The sequence below is a fragment of the Opisthocomus hoazin genome, chromosome W (genome assembly GCF_030867145.1).
Source record: "Opisthocomus hoazin isolate bOpiHoa1 chromosome W, bOpiHoa1.hap1, whole genome shotgun sequence".
Taxonomy (NCBI): domain Eukaryota; kingdom Metazoa; phylum Chordata; class Aves; order Opisthocomiformes; family Opisthocomidae; genus Opisthocomus; species Opisthocomus hoazin.
In genome coordinates this window covers 20,459,661-20,482,693 of record NC_134453.1, presented here as the reverse complement: position 1 = coordinate 20,482,693, position 23,033 = coordinate 20,459,661, and the positions used below count along the sequence as shown (strand labels likewise).

At 49.2% G+C, this 23,033-nt stretch overlaps 1 protein-coding gene across 2 annotated transcripts in view; it reads left to right on the top strand.

The window, feature by feature from the left end:
• Window positions 1-955: 955 nt before the first annotated feature.
• Window positions 956-23,033, top strand: part of LOC104335612 (unconventional myosin-Vb) — a 177,919-nt gene continuing 155,841 nt past the window's right edge. For both annotated transcript variants that reach the window (XM_075446518.1, XM_075446517.1), the window contains exon 1: window positions 956-1,085. In XM_075446518.1, the coding sequence (XP_075302633.1) occupies window positions 1,059-1,085 (27 nt within the window). In that variant the 5' untranslated portion in view covers window positions 956-1,058. The remainder of the gene's footprint in view (window positions 1,086-23,033) is intronic.

The window sequence follows — 23,033 nt, the reverse complement described above, 5'->3', positions numbered from 1 at the left end:
TCCAACGGGATGGAGGGAGGCTGCTTGGCCACGGACTGACACGTTGGGGCCAATTTTTGACCGTTTCTGCCCAAGAAATGACTCCTGGCAGCGGCGTAGGATGGAGAGGTAGGGAAGCGGTGCCCGCCGTGCTGCTGGTGGGAACCCAAACCCACGAGACGGAGCAGAACCTGTTCCTGGTGCATTCCTTGAATGGATTTCCAGCGGGGTTTCCAGCGGGATCGTGCGGGCAGCGCTGCTTCTCCTGGGCGGCAAAGGACGCCCCAATAAAGCCATTCATCGCTCACACCCCCGCATCTGGGGGATCCCTGGGGGATGGCAGGGCCTCAGACCGACGGCGGGCACCTGCTGGGGGCTCAGCTGCTCTTCTGCCGGGGGAAAGGAAGAAGAACAGAGGAATAAAAAGGGAAAAAAAAGAGAAAAACCCAAACCCAGCATGGGGTGTTCCAGCCCAACACGGTGTGCTTCAGCCCCCCTGGCCGGAGATGGAGGCAGGAGCCGGGTGGGCTCTGGGGACCCCCGGGGAAGCGGCCGGGACCGGGAGGGGAAGGAAAAATATGTATAAAAAAGGGCTTTTTTAAAAAAATAATAATAATAAGAGCCAACGCAGGCGGTGAAGTGCTGCTTGCTGGCGGTGAGAGGAGCCGAACAGAGCCGAGCCGAGCCCGAACCCACCCGAACCGAGGCCGAACCCAGCCGAGCGGAGCCGAACCCGAGCCGAGCCGAGCCCGAGCCGAACCGAGGCCGAGCGGAGCCGAGCGGAGCCGAGCCCGAACCGAGGCCGAACCCAGCCGAGCGGAGCTGAACTGAGGCCGAACTCAGCCGAGCGGAGCCGAGCGCGGCCGCCCCGCCCCATACCTGAGCGGGGCGCGGCGGAGGCGGAGCGGCAGTGCCTCCTCCTTCTCCTTCCCCTCCGCCCCACTCCCTTCCCTTCCCTTCCCTGTGCCCCAGCCGGCGGCGGAGGGTGTAAAGGTCGGTCGGTCGGTCCGGTGGCGCCGCCGCTGCCGCTCGCTGCCTGCTGGCCCCTTGCCCCGCGCCTAGCGCCGCCCGTCCCGGCTATGTCCGCCGCGCAGCTCTACACTAAGGTGAGCGGGACGGGGGGCGTGTGAGGGGCGGCGGGGGGGGGGGGGGGGGGGTGTCGCTTTACCTGAGGGGTTTTCTGAGGGGAAAGGCGAACTTCACCCGTGGGTCGGTGGCCTCGTCCGTCGCGGGGTCCGTCACCTCAGCGGCGGGACGCGCTTGGCTTCCCCAAGTCCTCACAGGAGAATTTTTTTTTCCCCTCATGTTCCTAAAGCGCCGAGGTGGGGGGAGAGGAAGAACCCGCCCTCGCAGTGACTGACCAGGGTGCCCGGTTTGCAGTTTCCCCCTCGTTCGGCCGGGTCCCGTCCTTCAGCGCCCGCTTCCTCATGGCAGCCGGGGAAGGTGACATGGCCGGTGGCCTCGGCGTCCCTCCCCGGGGAGAGACCCAGTTTCGCTCCAAAAACCTGCTTGTTTGCTGGAACGGCAACCTCAGGTTGCTGATTTCTAAGCCCAGCTTGAGATCTAGACAAGGCACCGCTTTGGTTTTCTTCTTTTTTTCTTTTTGATTTACTGTTTTGTGGCTGTGGGATACACGGGCAGGGTGCCAGGGTGTTCCCGCTCTTTGGCCGAAGTGGGCTGGGGATGCTCCCCGCGCTTTCTGTCCCTTTCCCAGCAAGAAGTTGGTGTCTGGAGAGATCTTTGCCTGATGAAAGAGCTCCTGGCACGCAGCAGGCAATCGCTCCGACACAGAGCAATGACGGAAGGGGAGAGAGCCCTCTCCCTGCGCTCCCCGTCTTCCCCAGGGTACCCGGCAGTGCTGCGGATCCAGGGAATATGCTTAGTGAAAGCCATCAATAACGCTAGGCAGGGTCTCATCAAGAGAAGTGCTTGACTTTGGAACGTTTTTTGCTGGAAGATTACAAAGTGCCAGTATCATCTATTGTAATAATGAGCGTTTTAGTGTTTCAGATTCTTCCCATGACCATGGTCAGTGTGGAGATGCTGCCAGATTGGCATCAGCCCTTGCAAAGAGCCACTTTTTGTCTCCTGAGCTTATTTTTGCTGCAGATTTCTGCTTCTGTAACTCATTTTGTGGACAGCTTTTATGTAATACTGGAGAGTGCCACTTATTTTTTTTTGGCTGTCGATACCGGATGGCTGCAGGATGAAGTATGACTCTGACGGCCCCTCCTTTGAACCTGTGGGAATTTAAGAAGCTCCGCTGGATTGAGCAGGGCTGTCCGTGAGTGGGCTGCCCTCCGTCCTTCTCGGGAGCGCTTCAAAAGCAAAGCCTGAGGTTCGGAAAACCTTTTTCCCTTGGAAAATCTGAAGGGGAAGCACAAGTAAAGCCATGGCTAAACTGCTCCGACATGCCTACCGCAGCATCTCATCGGATGAGCGCATGGATGCGATGGCAAGCATCCCTGCGGAGGAGGGAGTCTGAGTTATCCCTATCTATGGGCTGGTTGTAACAACCAGGTTAATTGGTTCTTAACTTGGTGATCAGGTAATTAACCTGTGTTGTGTTTTTATGCTAACTTGGTTAGGTTTGTACTCCTGCTCATCTGCTGAAGGAGTGTAAGATGCCTGCTGGGGCATGGCTTGCGATCCTGTTTCTGTGTAGGCACCTGGGAAGTGGTGGAGATTTGGTGACAATCTGTGAATGTCACTAATTTTTAATTTATTTTTAATAACAACAAAAGACTCTTGATGAGAGCTGGTGTTTCAGCGGTGGCCCTTCTGCTGGTGTCTGTATGTCTCGTGGGGACATTTTGGGGACACAGCTGGTGTGGTAGGTGGTAGGGCCACGGATGGTGCCTTGAACACATAGGGGTCATCCGTAGGGCTGAGTGTTGGCGTTGCGGTGAAATTTAGGGCTGTCTGTGTTGTCTTCTGTGTGGGGCCTCTGGGCTTTGGAGCAGCAGGAAAATGTTTCCTGTGACTTTGAGTATATAAGAGAAAAAAAAAAAAAGCAAAGAAGGCTTTGGACAGCACAACAAACCCAAGAACCTTAAGATGCTGAGCCGGGGGGTGTGAGCTGCTGATGGAGGTCCCCAAGACAAAGCAGATGCGTTGCTCTCCAGCCTGCTCTTGGGAAGCACTGGGGAAGGTCCCGGTGCTCGCTTGGACATCACCTCTATGCGGATGCGGGTGTTTGGCCCCGTGGCTCTGCTGGGTGCTTGTAGCTTGTACATGGTAGAGGCCTCCGAGCATGGTGGGGAGGAGACAACCCTTGCAGAGTAACCGGGCGTGGGGGTGAACAGAGGAAAGGAGAGGGGAAGAGTGGGGAGAGCTTCAGTGGGGTATTACGGTTCCTGAGATGACTCTCTAAGCACAGTGGTGGGGCCTCCTGGATCACCTTGTCCTCAGGGTGGGGATGAAGGTGCAGAGGGAGGGAAGGCGGATGATCCGGCTCGCTGGAATCAATACAGCTGTCATGCTAAAAGCCTATCAATCCAATGTGTGGTGTTGCGTTAGTGCAGCCACAATGGTACCTCCCTTAGAGTCCTTCCTTCTTCTGCTTGAACCAGGATGAAAGAAACTGCTGGGGAGCTGCTTCAGAGCAGCTGAGTGTGACCTCTCGGATCCTCCCACCTCTCCTTCCTACTGGACTGTGATGGGAGCTGCTGTGTGTTGTGTGGAGAGTCCTTAACTTCCACTTGATGCTTGCAGAGGGTCTCCTGGGACCTGGTGGGACATGTAGTGTTTTCTTGGTGCTTAAGTTCATCCTTGTTAAGCCATGCTGGTGAATTTGCTGTGTTAGACTCAGGGGCACTTAAACTGGAGAGGAACTGGAAACACCAGCAGCTGTGAGTTGCTGGTGGAAGCCCTCTCTGTGCGATGCCTCATCTGTGCCTGTTTAAGAGCAGGGAGGACTGGTGCTTAATAGCCCCAATCAAACAAGATAATTAGCAGCTGTGCCTAATTATGAGCATGTGAGCAGCTCAAAAACTGCATCAGCCTTCAAGCACCTAAGACTCTACTTGGGTAAATAGTTACGGGGAGACCATGATAATGCTCTCCTTGCTCCCAGTGCAGGACTTTGGGACTGTCGGGCCGTGGATTTTATTTTGTTGCAGAAGCAAACAGGGATTTAGTGACTTGTGTCCCAGCAGAAGAGGAGCTGTATGGTAAAAGGTGCAGGCCTGGTCCTGGAGCCCCTGGGACCAGCGCATGCGAGAGGAGTAGGGGACGTAGTGGCAATGAGGACTCCCGCTTGCAAAAATCTGTTCTAGGTGGAGAACCGGTGGGGTTTTGCCTAACCTGTGTGTTGCCTGGTTACCCTGTGCAAATGTCTTTCTAAGGCTGCCTGAGGCTGGTCCTGCTCCTGCCACGTCCCTGGGGTCCTTGCTGGGATGTGCCCAGCCAAACTGGTTGCAGCTGGGCAGGGGAGTTGCTCCAACCCTATTTAGCTGAAGCAGGAGGCAAAAGCAGCTCCCTCTATGCAATGCTCTCTCCTTCCTCTCCAGCCAGAGCCCTCCAAAGATACCTGTTGCTGATGCAGTCAAGGTAACTGTGGTCCAATCCTCATAAGCTGGTGCAGATGCCAGCATTTCACTGTAATGAGATAACAGGGATGCTCTGCTCCTCTGGGCAGGGTGGAGAGAGGATCTCATGGCTGGAAGATGCCATCTCCAGTGACGGTTGGATTTGCGGCGTTAAACTGGAGATTAGGCTTGTTTGCATGGCGAGCCTTTGTTATAATAAGGTGAAGCTCTTCATAATACTAAAACAAATGTAATTGCTTTGGCTCCTGAATGTTCTGCTCTCTTAAAGGTACTTCTTAAGGTGTGTTAATTGTTAATTTAGGCATAGCCTCTGCACCTAATGCAAAATAGTGCTTCTGCCAGGCCAGGGAATAAGCTGTGCCTTTCTGCTCCTGGGATGTTGTGCAGCCTGAGATGCGTTCTGCAGAAGGTTTACAAGCTCTGTGTGAGTGAGAAACCAGGATATTTATTTATCTTTTTTTTTTCCTATTGTGCCAAGTGACTGTTATTTGCCAAGTATTTTTTAATGGAGGGTAGAACTTAATGCATTAAAAACCCTATTCTGATGGCTAGTGTTGGGTATAGAAAACTCTGGTTTTCACTTGAAGTTGTATTAAATAAAGTAGCTGGAATGAATTGGTTGTTTCTGACCCTGGGGAGAAACTTTTCAGAAGCGAATAAATATTGCCAGTGTGATCCCACACTGATGGAGTCAATGAATTGGCATAAACCTGCTGGCATAAAACCTTTCTGAAAATGATTTAGCCTTCAGGGCTAGGGGAGGATTCATCCTCAGTGGGTGCCTGTGTGCTGGTTTGGAGTTAAGGAGCATCTGGGAAGGAGAGAGAATATTTTCTGTGTGTTGTGTAGTGAAAATTTCTGGGAATAAGTGCGGGGGACAGGGGAAGTTTGGGGTTTGGTCCTGGGACATTTGTGGGACCTCTGCTGCAGAGCTCCTGAATTCCTGCCTCTGCCATTTGCAGCTGCTGTTAGGAAAAGCAGATTATACTTGAAGGTTTTGGGGGGTTCTTTTTCCTCCTTTATTTTAGGTTCTGAGAGCATGTCTGGGTTATGCCAAAAAGGGCAGGGGCATCTCAGAGGCCATGCTGGGATTTTTGTTTAAAGATGGGGATGTCTTGCTGAAGGAGCTGGATCCCTTGGCATCCCAGGCTTCTCCTGATCCTGCCTCATTATTAGCTGCAGTTGTGGAGAGAAAAAAATTGAAATGTAAAATATGGTTGCTCCAGCCAGGTGTCTCTAGCTGGGGTCTGTGCTGAGGGCACAGCAGCCCCGCAGCAGCTTGGGGACCTCCTTGGCTTCCCTGGGGCCGCACAGAGGAGATAAAAGCAGAGACAAACTTCTTGGGGATTTAAATACTGTTCAGTTCACTGGTTATATGGCCTTGCTAGGTGTGAGGGAGGTGAGAGCTGGGTGCTGGTGGCTTGGTGGGCTTTTCCCTCCCTTGATGGGCAGGAGATGGCAGGAGCTTGCCCTGTGCTGTCCTGGCACTGTGTGGATGCATGTCCTGCTGTAGGGTTTGCACTGCCAAAATAACCGTGTTTTCATTTCTGTTTATGCAATTGTTTATCAGTTGTGCATTTAACAGCATCTGTGCTGGGGTTAGGTGAGAGCCATGGAGCTGACGAATATGGAGCTTGGTGCAGGTGCTGGGACATGGCCCCGGGAATGACTCTGGCAGGGCTTAATTAGCTTGATTCCTGCTTTATGCCCTCTTGCTGGTTGGGATTAATCAGCTTGCCTCTTTTAAAATTTATTTTTGAGAGTTCCTGCCCTGGTAGTGTTTTAAGGCTGTGAAGCTGTGGGGGGGAAATCCCAACGCACACATGCCTGAGTTGCAGTGGTTTGCTGGGTTAACTCCAGGGTGAAGGATGGAAACCTGGGGACAGCAGCGGGTCTGGAGCCCGAGACAGCGCATGGCTGGTGCTGGTTCTTGTGGGATGGGATGAGTCTGTCCTACCCTTTTTTGCCCCGAGGAAGGAGTTTAACCAAGGGTGTTTGTCACAGGCAGCCTGGCTGCTGTTGAGGGATGTATTTGCAATGGAGGATTTTTGCTTCATTATTCTTCTCTGCTGCTGATAACCAGGTGTAGAAAATAGTGACCTTGAATGTGAACATCCCTGCTGATGACCCAGAAAGAAGGCTATGTAAGTTTGTTTGTGTGTGTATATATATATGTTTGAAGCGGATCTCAGTTTGCTACAGTGCAATGCAGCTCTAGGCATATTGGACTGTTACTTTACACACTAATTAGTTTGTAGCTCTGGCAAAAAAAAGGAGTAGTGTACCCTTGCTGGGATAGTTGTCTGGGAAGCCATGGGGGTAGTCTAACTTTAGTGTGAAGGGTAGACTTTGGACCTTCCGAGTTAGTCGGCGGTGTAATAAATAGCAGGTAGTGTAGGTGAAGCCCTGAGTCAAGGGGTTTTTTTGAGGTGTTATTGTCTGCACTTTGACCCATTCTGCAAACAGGCATTTCATGGTGATTAAATGAGTATCAGCACAAACTACAATTCAGGTTGGGAAAATGACTGCTTTTATTGCAGCAAGGCCCCAAGCTTTGGCAGATGCCTGAAATGTTTGCAAAACATTTTAGCGAGGAATTTGCTATTTAGCAAAACTGAAAAAAAATTTGCCGTGAGCTTTCTGTGTCTTGAGTTGGTTGTGTAAAGTGATTGCCCTAATATGCATCTGGCTCACTGCAAGACACATCTTGTGGAGTTGGATTGGGTTTTGCCTTAGCCTGGTCCTGTAGAAATGAGAAAAGAACTGTTCAGAGATGGTGGCAGGGCTGGGGAGGACCAGGGGCTGGTGGGTGATGGGTTTCACGTGGCCTTATTCGTTTGAATGCTCTTGAACATGATGGTCATGGTAAACTCCTAAGTTTTACTAGTGAGGCTGTGAAGGACTTTGTAGTTCTGCTCTTTGCCTTTCCTGCGGTATCTGGAGGGTTTGGAGAAGATCAACCCTACAGGGAAGAGCCTGCAGCCTGGAAAGGTGACCTTTTCTTCAGCTTTTGGCATCCCTTTGTCCATGCTCAGTCTTCTCCAGCTGACTGAAACCTGTGAGTCATGGGAATGGGTTAAATGTGTCAAAGGCTGGGCTAAAGGACTATGGGAACTAAAGCAACATGTGCCTATAAACACTTACTCTAAGGAATATAAGCCCTTAATTACAGGGCATGGCCCGGAACCTGCGGCTTGGTGCAGGGTAGTAGGATGGTGGTGCAGCTCCTCCAGCAGTGTTGCTCCTGACCCACTGTGCTGCCATCGTTCACCACTTTTAACCAAATCCCAGTTGATTTTTTTTTAATTATTTATTTTCTCCTTCACGAGCAGTTATTTTTAATGCTGGCTTTTAGTCCCCTGTGCTTCTCCGTATGAAGCTGGCAGTGCTGTTAGGACATTCAGACCCTGCTCTGGTAACAACAGCAGATCACCAGTGATACTGTGGAACATGTCTTGCTGCACTCCCCAACTCTTATTTATGGCGCGGGGCAGGCTGTAGGGTATCCTGGCTGTGTCCTCCTAAATGCATGGCCATTGCCACCTCCTTCATTCCATGTTCCCATATAGGCATTGGTGGTGCTACCAGTGGGGTGGTTTTGTGTTGCTTGGGTGCTTGGTGTTGATGTGCTCCAGGTGTTTGGTGCTAATGTGGCTTGGCTCCTCAACAGGATGTGTGTGCTGTGTCCACCTGTTCATCTTGCCTTTTGGATTTTCCTGAGTTTGTGTTTGCCCCGTGCTTCCAGATTAGTTCTTCCTTGGGAACATGTCTTCTCCCATGCTTGAGGTTGACCAACCCTTTCAGTTCATGACCCCTTTCCATCCTGCTGAACCCCAGGCAGCCCTGTGGGGCTGGTGGGCTCCATGAAGGGATATGTTTCACTTGGTGGCTCCATAGAGATGTGGAGCCAGTGCTTAAAGCCAGCTAATCCATGCCTTCGCCCTTCCCTAATCCATGCCTTCGCCCTTCCCATGAGTCATTGCCCAAGCTCCCTTACGATAGTCCCACTGAGGTGTGAGGTGCTGGTAGGATGTGCTAACCACTGTTTACAGGGCTGTTGGGAGCAGGATGTTGTGGATGAATCACAGCTGCTACATAGTAAAATGACATGTTACATCTTGGGGGTGTGTCCTGGTGAGTCACTACTCTTCAAAGAAAAAAAGACCTGTGATATATTTAAAGATGGCCTTTTAAAAATCGTGGGGGACAGTGATGGGAATGTCCAGTTTCTTCTGAAAGCCCCATGGGGCTGATTGTGTGACTCGGGCAAACCTCCAGCTGCCATATCCTTGACCAGGCTGGATGTGAGCAGGCAGCTGGGGCTGCCGACGTGAGTCTTAGCAAATGAGTGTGGAAAACTGTTTTTTTAAAAAACAAAAATTAAAGAAGCTCAATTCCCATGCCTGCTGTGAAGCTGGTCCTTGGTGCTACACCCCAAAAGAGCAGAAAGTTGGCGTAAGCATATCTCAAGGCAGCAAGTGAATGCAGAGATACCGAGATGATGGAAGCTATAATTTTCAAGGTAATTGAGCTGAGTAACTCCTTTGTGGATTTATGCTGCTTAATTACTTTGAGCTCTGATAACATGGGTGCTGTGGGTATTGCTGTTTTTTGGGCAGCAAATGTGATGTCCAGCTGGGGTGGTGGAGCGGTACCCACCAACTGCTTTGGAGATGGGATTGGTCTCAGTCAAGGACCCTTAATCTTCTGGTGGGGTGGGGATGGGGAGCTGAAGGTGTCTTTCACGTGGCAGTACTGGACTACTGTGGTCTTGGATCCATCCCACATCTTGTGGTAGGACCATGTGACCTGTTTTGGAGACAAGGTGGAGGTGCAAGAGGAGAAGGTCCTGCTCCAGACCCACACAGACCTTGGTGGGAGGTAGATGTGAGAATACTGCTGTGACTCTTGCCTTTCCTACATTGTGGAGTGCCTATTTCTTCCTTGGATGATGCCTGCTTTCACCACCACGTTCAGTGGTAAGAAATAAAGTACTGAAAGAAGTGAAAGACCCAAGTGCCACTCATCCAGCGCTTGGTTGGTGTCTTGTGTAACACTGTGCTGTTCCCTTCCTTTCCCATCTCTGCCTGGCCTTGTAAGAAATAACTTCTTGGCTGGGATTGACCCTGAACACCTGCACTAATGTTTTGTGATTAATGGTAACAACAAGGCCCATTTTGGCTAAAGCTAGACCTGTAACACCGCTGAAAAGCTCTGCTGGAAGCCATGTCTGTGTGGCTCCCGATATTGGGGTTTTCTTCCCCCAGGCTCTGGTGTTGCAGAGATGCAGTTTGCTTTTCCTCTCCCGTCTGGCTGTGACGTGCTGAAGTGCAGCTGGGGACACGCTTGTGGCTGGACGGATTTCCGGGTGCTGATGTCCCTGGGTGAGCTGGACCTGCCCTTGGCTCTCCCGCAGCACGTGTTTTATGGCCCTGGGCATTGTAAAGATGCTGGCCAGAGAGATACGAAGGTCATGGCTCGCTTCTGTAGGCCCTGGAAATACCAGGTTTGAAATCTCTTGCTCTGCTTTCCTTCTGCTTGTGTTTTTTGCTTTTCCTTTCTGAAGCCTTTGGTTTTGTTTGGATCCTGCCCCAGCATGGTGTAACTCGTTCCTCCCTGTGCAGAGCGATGAGATGAATGCTTATGCTTCATCTGCCCTGCCGTGGAGAATGGAGAGGAAGAGGAAAAAAAGAAATTATCTGAACTCTGGAACATATCGATGCTCGAGGTGAAAGGGCTGGTGCTTTGGGTACAACTGGTGGATTCCAGCCTCACAGCGCTGCTGCCCCGGGGGGCGCTTTCTACCACCCGGCCCCTCGCCTGCTTGCCGGGAGCTGCTCTGAAGCCTCACATGCTCTCGCTGTGCCAAAATAAACCTGGAGTCGAGGCTGTTGGAGCTAATCTTCATCCCTCCATGCTTTGCCCTCCATGCAGGTGTCTCAGTGAGTGATGGCTGTGCTCACACCTGCTTATTTAGGGAAATCCCTTGCTGGTATTGGAACATGTGGACCATCCCCACGATGCTGGATTGACATGAGCAGTGCTGCCCAGCTTTGAGGAACCTGAAATAGCCCTTTACTCAACCCCCAGGGTGGGTTTAAATCATCTTTAGGAGCAAAGCTTGCTTGAATTTGCCTTTCAGTACCTGACACTCCGTGCTGGAGAAGATGGAATGGCTGAGGCTGTTTCAGGCTGTGCTGCTTCTCGCAGTCCCCAAAGAGCAAGCTGCGAGCAGGCTTCTTCTCGAGTGCTGCTGCACCGGCGTTTGCATCCCAAAGTCCAGTGTCAGGCAGAAAAACCGCTGATCTCACCCAAATACAGCTTCCCCGGGGCCCTTCTTTTTGTCCAAAGAACAGTGTGGTGAAGAAATCCATTTTCAGGGGAAAAAAAAAAATAATCTATTTTATGTTCTCTTCTAAGAAATAGAATATTCTATTTGGCAATGCCAAAAATGCCAAATGCCAAAAAGACTTCATTGTTTTTTTTATATTATTTTTAATTTTTTTTATTTTTTGACTGAAAAAGGTGCTGTCTCCTGGCAGTCTTTGCTCTGGTACGAAGTTTCAGCACTGGCAGGTCATGTGAAGTAGATTAGCAGAATGCAAACCCTGCTGTTGCTTGTTAAACATTGCCCTGATCTCAACTAATCACCAACCTGAGAAGCACTTAGGAGCTCCCACTCTTTTCCTGTGAGGAGGGAGCTCAGCCCCAGCTCCTCTCCCTGGGGCAGCCCTCATCTTGGTTGAGCATCCTCCCGGGGTCCTGGCATCTTTTTGCTCCAAAGGATGATATTTTTGAACACTTTGGATATAAATTGTGCTTGAGCAATTACTTCCTGTTACATCCCAATTTTAAAAGGTATTTTCTTTTTTGAGTAGCAGATTTACAGGTTTTTTCCTCCATTTCCATTTTAGTCTCAGGTGACTCTGCTTTAATATCTGCTCTTTTGCAAGGTATTACCTGCATTTAGGCTGTCACTAGTCTCCAGCATGATGTTTTTTGGTGTCCCTGTGTGAAGAGCAGACTGGATGTTGTGGCTGATAAAAAGTCCCCAGGACCTTGGTGTGCAGAAATATTTTTAACTATCGGACCATGCAGTTCATGAGTTAGTGAGGTGTCATCCTTTTAGCAACTCCAAAGGCAGCTTCTTGTCTCTCTGCATTCAGTACTAAAGGCTGGATGTTTCTAAAGGAAAAACCTTCCAACAAAACAATTTCATTTTCCTCGGTAATATTTTGGGGACAATCTGTTGGGGACTATTTTATCTGGCATGCCATCTCTTGGCTTAAAACCCCCTTTGTGGCTCATTCAGGGAAAAATGGCATTAGACTCTACCTCAGTCACTCAGATGTCAGAGAGGATATCGTGTTTGACTAATCAGGGGAAATTTGGGAAGATTTAGTAATGCCAGGAGACATGACCCACTTCCAGATAAACGCTTTTCAGGCAGTAGAGGTTGCGCTGCGTGGTGGGAGAGGGAGAAACATTCATAGGGTAGAAATAATTAATAATTACGAATAATTTTAAAATCTTATTGTTCTGACCCTTTCCCAGGTTCAGGATGGGTTTGCTTTCTTTTTCTGTTTTCTTTAGGAAAAGCAAATGCTGACACTAGCTGGTTTTCAGCAAGTCTGTGTTATCTGTGGATGCCCGGTGCCTTTGGAATGCTGCCTCAGGTGCAGGGGTAGCTGATGGGTGTTGCGATGGTGGGTGTTGGGAGCTGTACTCCAGCGCAATGTGGCTCTGGTCCAGCTGTTGGTGACCAGGGTGGGGTGGGGAACCTGGTGAGGGAGACTGCCTTGAGTGTTCCAGCTCAAGAAGGTGTCCACCTGATGAAGCACATCTTAAGTACATAAAGATGGAAGAATATTAATCTGTAAAGCCAGGTTTCTGTGTTTTCTTTGTACCGCAAACCATATTTGTGGTTCATCCCTGTTCCTGTGTTATTGAGGACTCCTGGCCAAAACAGCAACAGAAGTAGCAGAGGTGTAGCACTATGATGCTGTGAAGCTGTGAGAAAGTCAAACCTGATGATTTAATTTGTAGTATATAAACTTTTTCTTCAAAGACAACAAAAGAGAGCATTCTTTAACTGGTGACTACATAATTTTCAGCACTGCGTGTTCTGTCAAGCAACTTGTTGTGACTGTTCCTTTGTGTGAGGTTTTATCCTAGCAGCCATATGAGCTGAGCAAAAACAGCTTAGTCTGCTTGAAACTTGTTATAACCACTTATTAAAAATAGCTTTGTAATTCTTCCAGGTTATAGCAGCAACGCTTCTGTCTTAATTTTGTATTGTAGCTAAACTCTGGCAGTATCTTGCGATTTGCTGTGCTGGTGTGAATGTCCAACATGATGGAGCAATGTCAGAGCCCGCTTGAAAACAGGAAGATGCGGTGTGCTGCATGGACAGTGTCTGGGGGAGAAACTCTACCCTAAGGGTGTGCTGGGCCTGCTGCTGGTTTCTGGAAGGGACTCCCAAGTTTTTAAACATTTTTGTTTTTGAAAACAGCCTTTTGACTGATCATTTAGCTGTAGGTGGTTTTTAATTCTGTTTTTTTGCCTGCAGCCACATACTGGTAAACAAAGTCCTCTTGTTTTCTAAGTAATTCCCCAGATTGTGTTAAGAGCCGCGTTATCATAATAAGCTTCAAGCATCTTCACCAAGCAGGTTAGCGCCTTCCCCAGGTTAAAGTCTTGCTTCTTCTGCCTTTAAACTCTGAAGTCAGTAGACTGACAGTTTTTTTGGATGCATCTCTGTTGGTAAACACTGTTCTTACATGCTCTTACAGCGATTGCTGGAAGGTACGCAGCCCTGGCGCTTGTCTAGATAAATGAATTTCCTCTGCACATACCTCTGGGTGCTTGGTGAATTGGTCACTGGGGTATTGGCGAGAGCTCTGAACTCTAAATTATCGTTGTGTCCCATGAAATACTGAAGTGGAATTTCTGAAGCATTAACAGTGGATGTTAAGCCCATGTGTGATGCTGAGAGCTTGTGTGATCTTTGGGTGACTCAGGAGTGATGGTACCCAGTTGGGCAGGAAGGTGGTCTTGCTGCTCCTGTAAGCACCAGTGATGCTGATGCCTGTCTGCTTGCTCTCACATGCCTGGGAAGCAGCTGGAAAATTGAGAAGGGCTAAAATATATCTGGAATTTGGACGAACCTGTCCTGCAGTCAGGCTAAACTTCAATATAGTTAATTTGTCTGGGAAGGAAGAGGCTGTTTTGGAAGGACTTGGCTCTGCTACTCCTGCTCACAGAAAATGTATGTAATTTAGCAAGTCAGGGCAGAGCAAAATGCAGTGGCCAAGGCCTGAAGGAGCCAGTCCAGCAGCTGGATGTGCTAGGGATGAATGCAGATCTGAAGCATGACTCACAATTTGAAAGCCGAATAGCTTTTGAAACACCCCAAGAGATGGGAGAGGCCCTGGCTGCATCTGCCTGACCTGCTTTAACCCCATAAACAGCACTGACCCTTGTCTCTTACAGGTTTTGTGCATAATTTAGGTCTGCTTTAAAATTTGGCTGCTGCGTTAATGTGGTTGTCCAGTGCCCATGATTGGAGGAGTCTTTTGGGAGTCACAGCACCCATCTAAGTGATTCATGTTAGATGGTTGAGTTGGATTGTATGAAGGATGTTTGAGGTCAGGCTGGAGTGGGCTTTGAGCAGCCTGATCTGGGTGAAGATGTCCCTGCTCACTGCAGAGGGAGTTGGGCTAGATGACCTCTAAAGGTCCCTTCCAACCCAAAGCATTCTATGATTCAAAGTTGTTTTATGGAAGCAGGCCAGTTAAAAATGGAGGCTTAGCTTTTTTCATCCTTAATTTCCAGGCAGAGCTTAAGAAAAGCTGGAGCCACCAGAGAATCATGTGTGGGTCTTGTGCTCCAGTAATAAACCTGCAGCGAGGGAGGGGGTGGGACCTCCTTCACCCCATAAACATTTTCTTGATTGCACGGAGTGTGGGCAGCCAAGGCAGGCATGAAAATGTTGCAGTGGCCTTCAGCCAGCCTTGAATATTTGTGGGGCTGAAGTGACATGTGAAATCTTGATGAGTCTCTTCAGGTTTCGAGTGTCCCTTCAATAACCAGATGCTGCTGGGGGTGAGGACATGCTGGAGCAGTATCCCCTTTCCCAATGTGAGCCTCACAGAGGACTTTTCCTGTCCCTGAGGATGCTGTGAGCCTCCCGAATTAGAGCCCTGAGCATCCCTGTATAGGATTAATGGTTGCTGACCTCTCTACTTCTGTTGCACATCCATTCCACGTGTTCACAAAACTTCCCGCTTTGGGGGACTGAAACAGTTGCTGGGGATGTCTTACATTTGGTTTCTGCAGATTGAGCGTATGACGCTGGGGATAAATTTACTGTAGTGATAAAGCGCACATTAGGACTGATAATAACATTTAACTGCAGCAGTCTGTCAAGCTGCTGGAGCAGCCCCCAGCCTTTTATATCTTGTGCTGGGGGGAGATTTGTGACTTGTTTTTCCCAGTGTCTGTGCAAAACGAGATGTGGGCTTTCTCCCGGGCATGCAAATCACAGAATCACAGAATGGTAGGGGTTGGAAGGGACCTCTGTGGGTCATCTAGTCCAACCCCCCTGCCAAAGCAGGGTCACCTACAGCAGGCTGCACAGGACCTTGTCCAGGTGGGTCTTGAATATCTCCAGAGAAGGAGACTCCACAACCTCCCTGGGCAGCCTGTTCCAGTGCTCCGTCACCCTCAGAGGGAAGAAGTTCTTCCTCATGTTCAGCTGGAACTTCCTGTGCCTCAGTTTGTGCCCATTGCCCCTTGTCCTGTCACTGGGCACCACTGAAAAGAGCTTGGCCCCGTCCTCCTGACACCCATCCTTCAGATATTTGTAAGCATTTATTAGGTCCCCTCGCAGCCTTCTCTTCTCCAGGCTGAACAAGCCCAGCTCCCTCAGCCTCTCCTCGTAGTGGAGATGCTCCAGTCCGCTCATCATCCTCGTAGCCCTCCGCTGGACTCTCTCCAGTAGCTCCTCATCTTTCTTGAACTGGGGAGCCCAGAACTGGACACAGTACTCCAGATGGGGCCTCACCAGGGCAGTATAGAGGGGAAGGAGAACCTCCCTTCTGCTGGCCACACTCCTCCTAATGCACCCCAGGATCCCATTGGCCTTCTTGGCAGCCAGGGCACACTGCTGGCTCATGGTTAACCTGTCGTCCACCAGGACACCCAGGTCCCTCTCCGCAGAGCTGCTCTCCAGCAGGTCCACCCCAAGCCTGTACTGATGCATGGGGTTGTTCCTCCCCAGGTGCAGGACCCTGCATTTGCCTTTGTTGAGCCTCATCAGGTTCCTCTCTGCTCAACTTTCCAGCCTGTCCAGGTCATGCTGAATGGCAGCACAGCCTTCTGCTTTATCAGCCACACCTCCCAGTAAGGTGTCGTCAGCAAACTTGCTGAGGGTACATTCTAACTCTTCATCCAGGTCGTTGATGAAGAAGTTAAACAAGACTGGGCCCAGTACTGACCCCTGGGGGACACCACTAGTTACCAGCCTCCAACTAGACTCAGCGCCGCTGATGACAACCCTCCGAGTTCTGCCATTCAGCCAGTTCTCTATCCACTTCACCGACCACTCATCCAGCCCATACTTCCTGAGCTTCCCTAGGAGGATATTATGGGAGACTGTGTCGAAAGCCTTGCTGAAGTCGAGGCAGTCAACATCCACGGCTCTCCCTTCGTCCACCCAGCCAGTCATGTCATCGTAGAAAGCTATCAGATTGGTCAGGCATGATTTCCCCTTGGTGAATCCATGCTGACTACTCCTGATAACCTTCTTTTCTTCCACTTGCTTGATGATGGCCTCCAGGATAAGCTGCTCCATCACCTTTCCCGGGATGGAGGTGAGGCTGACCGGCCTGTAGTTCCCTGGGTCCTCCTTCTTGCCCTTTTTGAAGATTGGAGTGACATTGGCCTTTCTCCAGTCCTCGGGCACCTCTCCTGTCCTCCAGGACCTCTCAAAGATGATGGAGAGTGGCTCAGCAATGACATCCGCCAGCTCCCTCAGCACTCGTGGGTGCATTCCATCGGGGCCCATGGATTTGTGGACATCCAGATTGCTTAAGCGATCCCTCACACAGTCCTCCTCGACCAAGGGAAAGTCATCCTCTCTGTAGGCTTCTTCTCTTACCTCCGAGGCCTGGGATTCCTGAGGGCCAGTCTTAGCACTGAAGACTGAAGCAAAGAAGGCATTCAGTAGCTCTGCCTTCTCCGCATCCTCCGTCACCAGGACACCCGCCTCATTCAGCAGCGGCCCCATGTTGTCCCTAGCCTTCCTTTTGCTGCTCATGTAGTTGAAGAAGCCCTTCTTGTTGTTTTTGACATCTTTTTGAAATCCTGGAGGGAGTTCAGAAGTGTCGGGGGAACAGGGAAATCCCAGCTCATGAGCTTTCCCAGCTGATGTTTCTGGCTGGAAGCAGGCAGTGGGGATGCTGAGGTTTGCTGGTTTCCTTTAAAGCAAAGCCCAGCCTTTTGATAGTGCTTTGCTGGTAGCCGACGGAGAGGAAACCTCGTCCAAGAACAGGCTTAAATACCCTTTAAACAGGTTAAACTGCTTTCCTATGGAAAGAGCTGTTGTGAAAACTGGTCCCTTGGGGTTTCTCACCGGGACATCAATGCTGGCAGCTGAAAGGAGCTTGTTTCGTGGTCGTGCTGTGCCTATCAGTGTGACAGCCACATTGTCCCCTGCTCCTGCATTGCTGTGGCTGTCGGTGCTATCTTTGCAGACCTTGCAAAGGCTTGGACAGCATCGTGCTTTGATTGAGGTGGCTTCTCCAAAATGCATTAGCCTGGAGCTCAGGTCTGCATTCCCATGGCTGGAAATGCTGATGACAGAGGGAGCGTGGAAATAGGGGGGCTTGTGCACCAACTCCATAGGGGAATGGCTGAAAGCATCAAGGAAAAGCCACGGGAGGTGGCCAGCAGGTCCTTTGGGCACTGGGCTAGTTTTGCTGTGCAGGGTTGCTTGGCATGCGCCTTTCTAGCATGGTGCGGTTAATGCTGGAGACATCCCTCACCTTTGCAAACCGGGGTTGCTTCCAGATGCAAATACATTACAGGGAGGACAGGGCAGAGGAGGGAAATCAAATATTTGCATTTCTGCTGCTGAATCCATCTTGCTGATGCTCCGATAGGACCTGCTCCCCTCTCACTCAAGTCTCTGTTCTTTCTAAAGTATTTCTGAATGTCATTTGTTTGTTGAAAGTGGGTCTGATCTCCGCTGTAGCTGGGAATAGGGAGGCTGTGCTTTGGCAGTAGCTTTAATAGCGCTCTGGTAAGAGCTCATGGCCGTCCTTGCTGGGAGAGCTAGCTTATCGGGGAGCAGCAGGGCGAGAGGTGCCACGGGCAGGAGAGCTGAAATGGTGGCAGAGACTGGCTGGTGTTGGGCAGTCTGCATGGCTGGGGGTGGGCATGGTCTAAAGTTTGGAGAACACCTCTGCACTGCTCATCACCCAGGATATGGAGGAAAAGTGGTGAGGATATGATTTTTTTTGATCAAGATTGAATCTTGGTGACTATTGTATTTATCAAGTCATTGGTGTAAGGTTATTTTATACCTTAAACATCCCGTACCTGAGGTTACTATGCTTTATTTTAGCAAATTGCATTCCAGTAATTATGGCAACTTGAGACTTGCATCTGATATTCTGAAACTTCTGGGGAAATGGCAATTGGTGACACCTTGGTGGCTTTAGGGGAGAGAGGGAGTTTGACTCGAGGGAAGAAGTTTGGGATGCGATGGAAACCCGCTTTCACCTGTTAGCTGAGCTTTGGGTAGTTGTGTGGTTGGGTTCCTGGTGCTGCCTCAGCGAGGCCGCCATCCCTGGTGATTGTCCCCGAACTCTGCCTGCCTTCCTAAGGTGGTCTGAAAAGCTGAAAGCTTGAATTATGGCTCTTCTGACCTGGTAAGCTGATGAAAAATACACTCCAAATTTGAATTCCTAGTCTTGTGGCTTCATTTTATAAATTATATATACACATAAAAAATAAAAAAGCCCTTTTTCTCAGAATTTCTACTTAAGGACTTCCCTGAGTTTATCAGAAGTTCCATGTTAAATAACTATGGCGTGAGTGAAGGCTTTTAACTGTGCTCAAATGTAGACACACCATGCTGCAAAAGGCAGTAGGATTTCAAAGACTAATTGCAGTGGAATTTGAAATGAGTCTTATGAAGCAGCTATTGTTGAGGTGGGAATGCTAAAGACATTGGAAATGGTCAAGAAAATACATATTTGGACTGGTCGCATGCCAGCTCTTAGGCAGACAAGTCTCTGGTGATCTGCACGTGAGGTCTGAGAAGGCTGGAGAGTGTTTCGGAGGCCATGGCAGTGAGGAGGAGCACACCTTGCCCCACACGACTGCCTGACTTCCCAAATGTGCGGTTGGGCATTCCCCAGCACCGACATGTTGATACGGGCTTTGCGGGCCATGAATGATGGCCAGACATGGTGATCCAAATACGGATTTTTGTTTTAAAGCACCTAAAAATATTTTTTTGCAAGTTTGCAGCAGAGTGCAATTTCTATATAGTGTGGGGCAGGGGAAAAGACCTTCCAGCCCAAGGGGGAGATGGAAGGGCGGATGGCTGGAAGAACAAGCAGCTATGAAGGGACATGCGTTGTTTCAGCATCTCTCTGCTTTTGGTAGATCCCATCCCCTTCTGAGCAGGGTCCTAAATCACTGCTGCATGCCTGGATGTGCACAAGGGCTAATTCCCTCTTTGGAGGTCCCACAGGACAAAGCCATAATGTGAGTGATGCTGTGGGTTATCTGGGGCATCACGCATGCTGGTTTGCCCATGGTGGTGGCCAAAGGTGGCCGCACTAGTCCAGGTGTCCCCATCCAGCTACTGGCCCCTGGGGTTTGCAGCAGCTTGGGTCTTGGGACTGAATATTTTGTCAGAAAAGGCAGAAACTTTTGGACTTATGCTTTATGAGCTGGAAACTGGCAGCACAGCTTGCAAAAGCTTCGCTTTCACAGCAAAATAAACTGGGATAACATAATGATTTTTCAGTTTAATTTTTTTCCTTTTGTTTTATTCATCTACCTGGCAAAGCATCTCCTTCTGTAGAGGAGAGAAAAAAGTTGCAATACGATGTTTGGTAGAGACGGATTTGAGTTATGATTTTGCCGCAACTCGAGCGAGCCACTCTATCTCTCAGGAGCTGTCTTCATGCACTGTTAAACCATTATAACTTTGGGGTATATTTTCATTTGTTTTGCTGCTTTTCCAATTAATAATCCTTTTTTATCCTCACTTCTGGTGGTCAGTGGGTTTAACTAGTTTTGCTTGAAACAGGTTGTAGTCCTTAAGCTGCGCTGGTGTGACTGGGTGGCTTCAAGGCAAGTGGCATCGGCCGAAGTGTGACCATAAATGTCTGTCCTTCCCGAAGGGAAGTGCATCCTGCAGATGAGAACTGGGTTTCCTGGTTTTGGAGCAAAACCCCTTGGGCCTGAGCTGGGGGGTGTGTAGCAGGATGGAAATCCTATAGCTGTCCCTGGGATGATGCGATGCTGCTGGTGAAGGTGGGAAGAGCCAGAGCTGAGCTGTGCCTGCAGTGAAACTCCACTCCTGCTGCCTGTGCCCAGAGGTAGTGTGTGACTGCTTGGGAGGAATAAAGAAATGCTCTTATAACACAGGGAGGGATGCTGAAATGAGCAAATACATCTCCTGTTGGAATATGGATGTTGTCCTGCGCATCGTTGCAGGAGACATGCAACAGAGCAGCTTTGTTGCGGGGATGGGGAGGGAAGAAGCAGCACCCAGTGGCTGCGATAGCACTTTCTCTTAAAATTTATTTTTTTCTCCTTTTCTTTGTGGTGTTTTGCTATGCAAACACTTCACTGTTTCCTGAGAGTCGTGTTTGATCTGTGTGGGAGTGTGTGTTTGTGTGCTGCTGGGTCATCCACCCTTCTGAGGGGAAGAGATAACCTTGGATTTGCCTAACACACAGGGGACGTTGCCAAGTCAGCAGAGAAATTTAAACCAGAAGGTGAAGGCTAGAAAAGATGCGTTTGCTGGTGTGGGTTTTGATTTTGGTTTTGTATTATTTTTATTTCAGGTGGGTGGAGTTGCCCTTTTTGCAACCCTTTTTCCACTTGGACAGTCCTCTGTGTTTTGGTCTCCTTCATTGAGCCCTTCCTGCAGAACACAACACTCGTTTGCTATTGGCATCACCTCCCAAATCTCCTGCGATTCAAAATTCAGGAGTTGATGGGGATGGTGTTGTCCTCCATCCTTCTTTATTTAAGGTTTTGCCTCCCCTACATTTATTAGAGGAAATTGTATGTGGGATTTAGGGGATGGTTTTCCAGGGAGCTGCTGTGTGATATAAATAAGAGGCTGCAGGATATCAATGCTGGAGGATTAGCGAAGCCAAAATCTCAGTATTTTAGCTGGTCAGCTGAAGTTATAAGGAAATAAGGAGGAAAACATAGCTGCCTGCCTACCTGTGCTGTACCGCCCTCTTTATATATTAGAAAGGAAGCCATCCTCAGTGTGAGTTTCCTCAGATGTGTTTTGAACTGATTTCAGCATAGTGATTGTGAAATCTTGCTTATTGTCTTTGTCTCACTGGGGAGAAGAGGCAAAGTATATATGTTAATATAGGGTAACTCATCGTACAAGTGCGCATCTGAAGTCTGGCATATGGATGTCCTGGGAAAAGTGAAGCTGGGTATAAATCACGTTCCAAAAGACCTGGAAATTATTGCAATGAAAATGCAAGAGCAGTCCTTCCCTGCAGGAAGACCCTTTCTCTGCCCCACCATTGCTAAGTAAATGGAGGTGTATGAATATCTGTTCACCACTTCAAGTATTTTAATTAAGCTTATTTATGCCAGCTTTGCCTCTTGACCACTGGTGCCATTCTCCCAGTGTCTCCTTCCTAACAAACCTTATTGCTGGAATTTTTTACTTATAACCGGTAAAATGTTGCTTACTTAAATCCTCGGTGATCAATTTGTTTTCCCTCAGTTGCTTAGCACTGAAAAAGATGCAGAGGTGGCCCAAGGGCCTTTCCAGCACACACCTCTGGTTAGAAAGGGCTGAAGAAATGCCCCTTAAATACAAATATGGGTCAAAACCCCGTTGAATTAAGCGTGTGTGAAGTGATGCTCCAAGAGGGTTTTTAACGCATGAGTTCTGGAGAGATGAGGGATAACTGTACAGGTTGATTAATCCAATTACTTCTTTCTAATAAGGTTGAAAATCCAGTCTGGTGGCGAGGTTGTGCTGTAATTAAAGGTAGATTGTGGTGGTGCTGTTTGGGCATGGGAGTACCCGGTGGGGAGATCGGCTGAGCGAGGTGGTGCGTACCCTGAATTGTGGAAGATGTTGGTGACACTGTGGATGCCACATGTGTTACTGCAATTACAGCCTAGTAGCAGCTGCTGTTTTTAACTTTTCTAGCTGAAATTCCTGGTGTCTGGTGAGCAGGACTGCCCTGCCCTGTGCTGCTAAGCCTGGCTCCTTCCAGGGTTGTTTTGATATAAAATAATTTGTTGGAGGGGTGGTCACTGCAGTGGGGAGTGAACATTCTTATGAGTTTCCCTAAAGCATCATGAGACTGTTATAGATAGACTGTGAAAACCTGGTGTGAAAGGCCATTTTTAACTACTTAATTGAAAACCAAAGACCATTTTTTAACTACTTTATTAATAATCAAATGTATATAGTGTATACTGAGCATTTTTTGGATCCAGCCTGTGTTCGTCAAGGTGCTTAAGGGGAGTTCAGGTGCGGAATGGGACTGTGAAGACAAGATTACACCCCAGCACTGCTCAAGGTTTTGATTAATTGACAATTAGGTGAGAGAAAGGTAATTAATGCCAATCAACAGGGATTTACAGAAAGTAGCCTAGAATGGTTTAACTTCTGCAGTATGACAGGCTGTCTGGTAAAAGTCATGCTGTTGAGACACTTGACTCCTGCCTGAGGTTTTTAATTAAAAGTGAGAAAACAAGTCTGTAAAAACCCCAGTAGCCCTTACTGGAATAAAAAAAACTGGCTGCATGGCTGAGTTAGGACTGTGGGTCTCATCCTCGTTCCCCTTAGACACTGGATCAAGGATTTTTTTTTTTTCCTTGATCCTGTGCAATGTGGCAATTCTTTAATCAATGACTTGAAGAGGTAACGAGCACCAGAGGAGCTGGGTCCGGTGGGGGGTGCTGGAGTGTGGCTGTGAGCATCATCCCATGGGTGCTGGATGCAGGGGAGATGCCTGGGAAGGGGGCGTCAAGCCCCCTTGCTCCAAACTGCTGCTGTCCTGGTGCTGCAGCTCTTCCAGGAGGAGCTGCAAGTCAAGTACGTGATTACCTGGGTTGGTTTTGGCACCAGGGTTGGCATGCTTCCCCAGGGACTCTGCGGTGAATTGGGGCTGAATCCCTCTTTCTGGCAGTGTGGCAGAGACTGGATGGCGATGGTGAGCATCTTGTAGAGCTTGTAGGCTTTTGAGCATCTTGTAGAACTGAGCC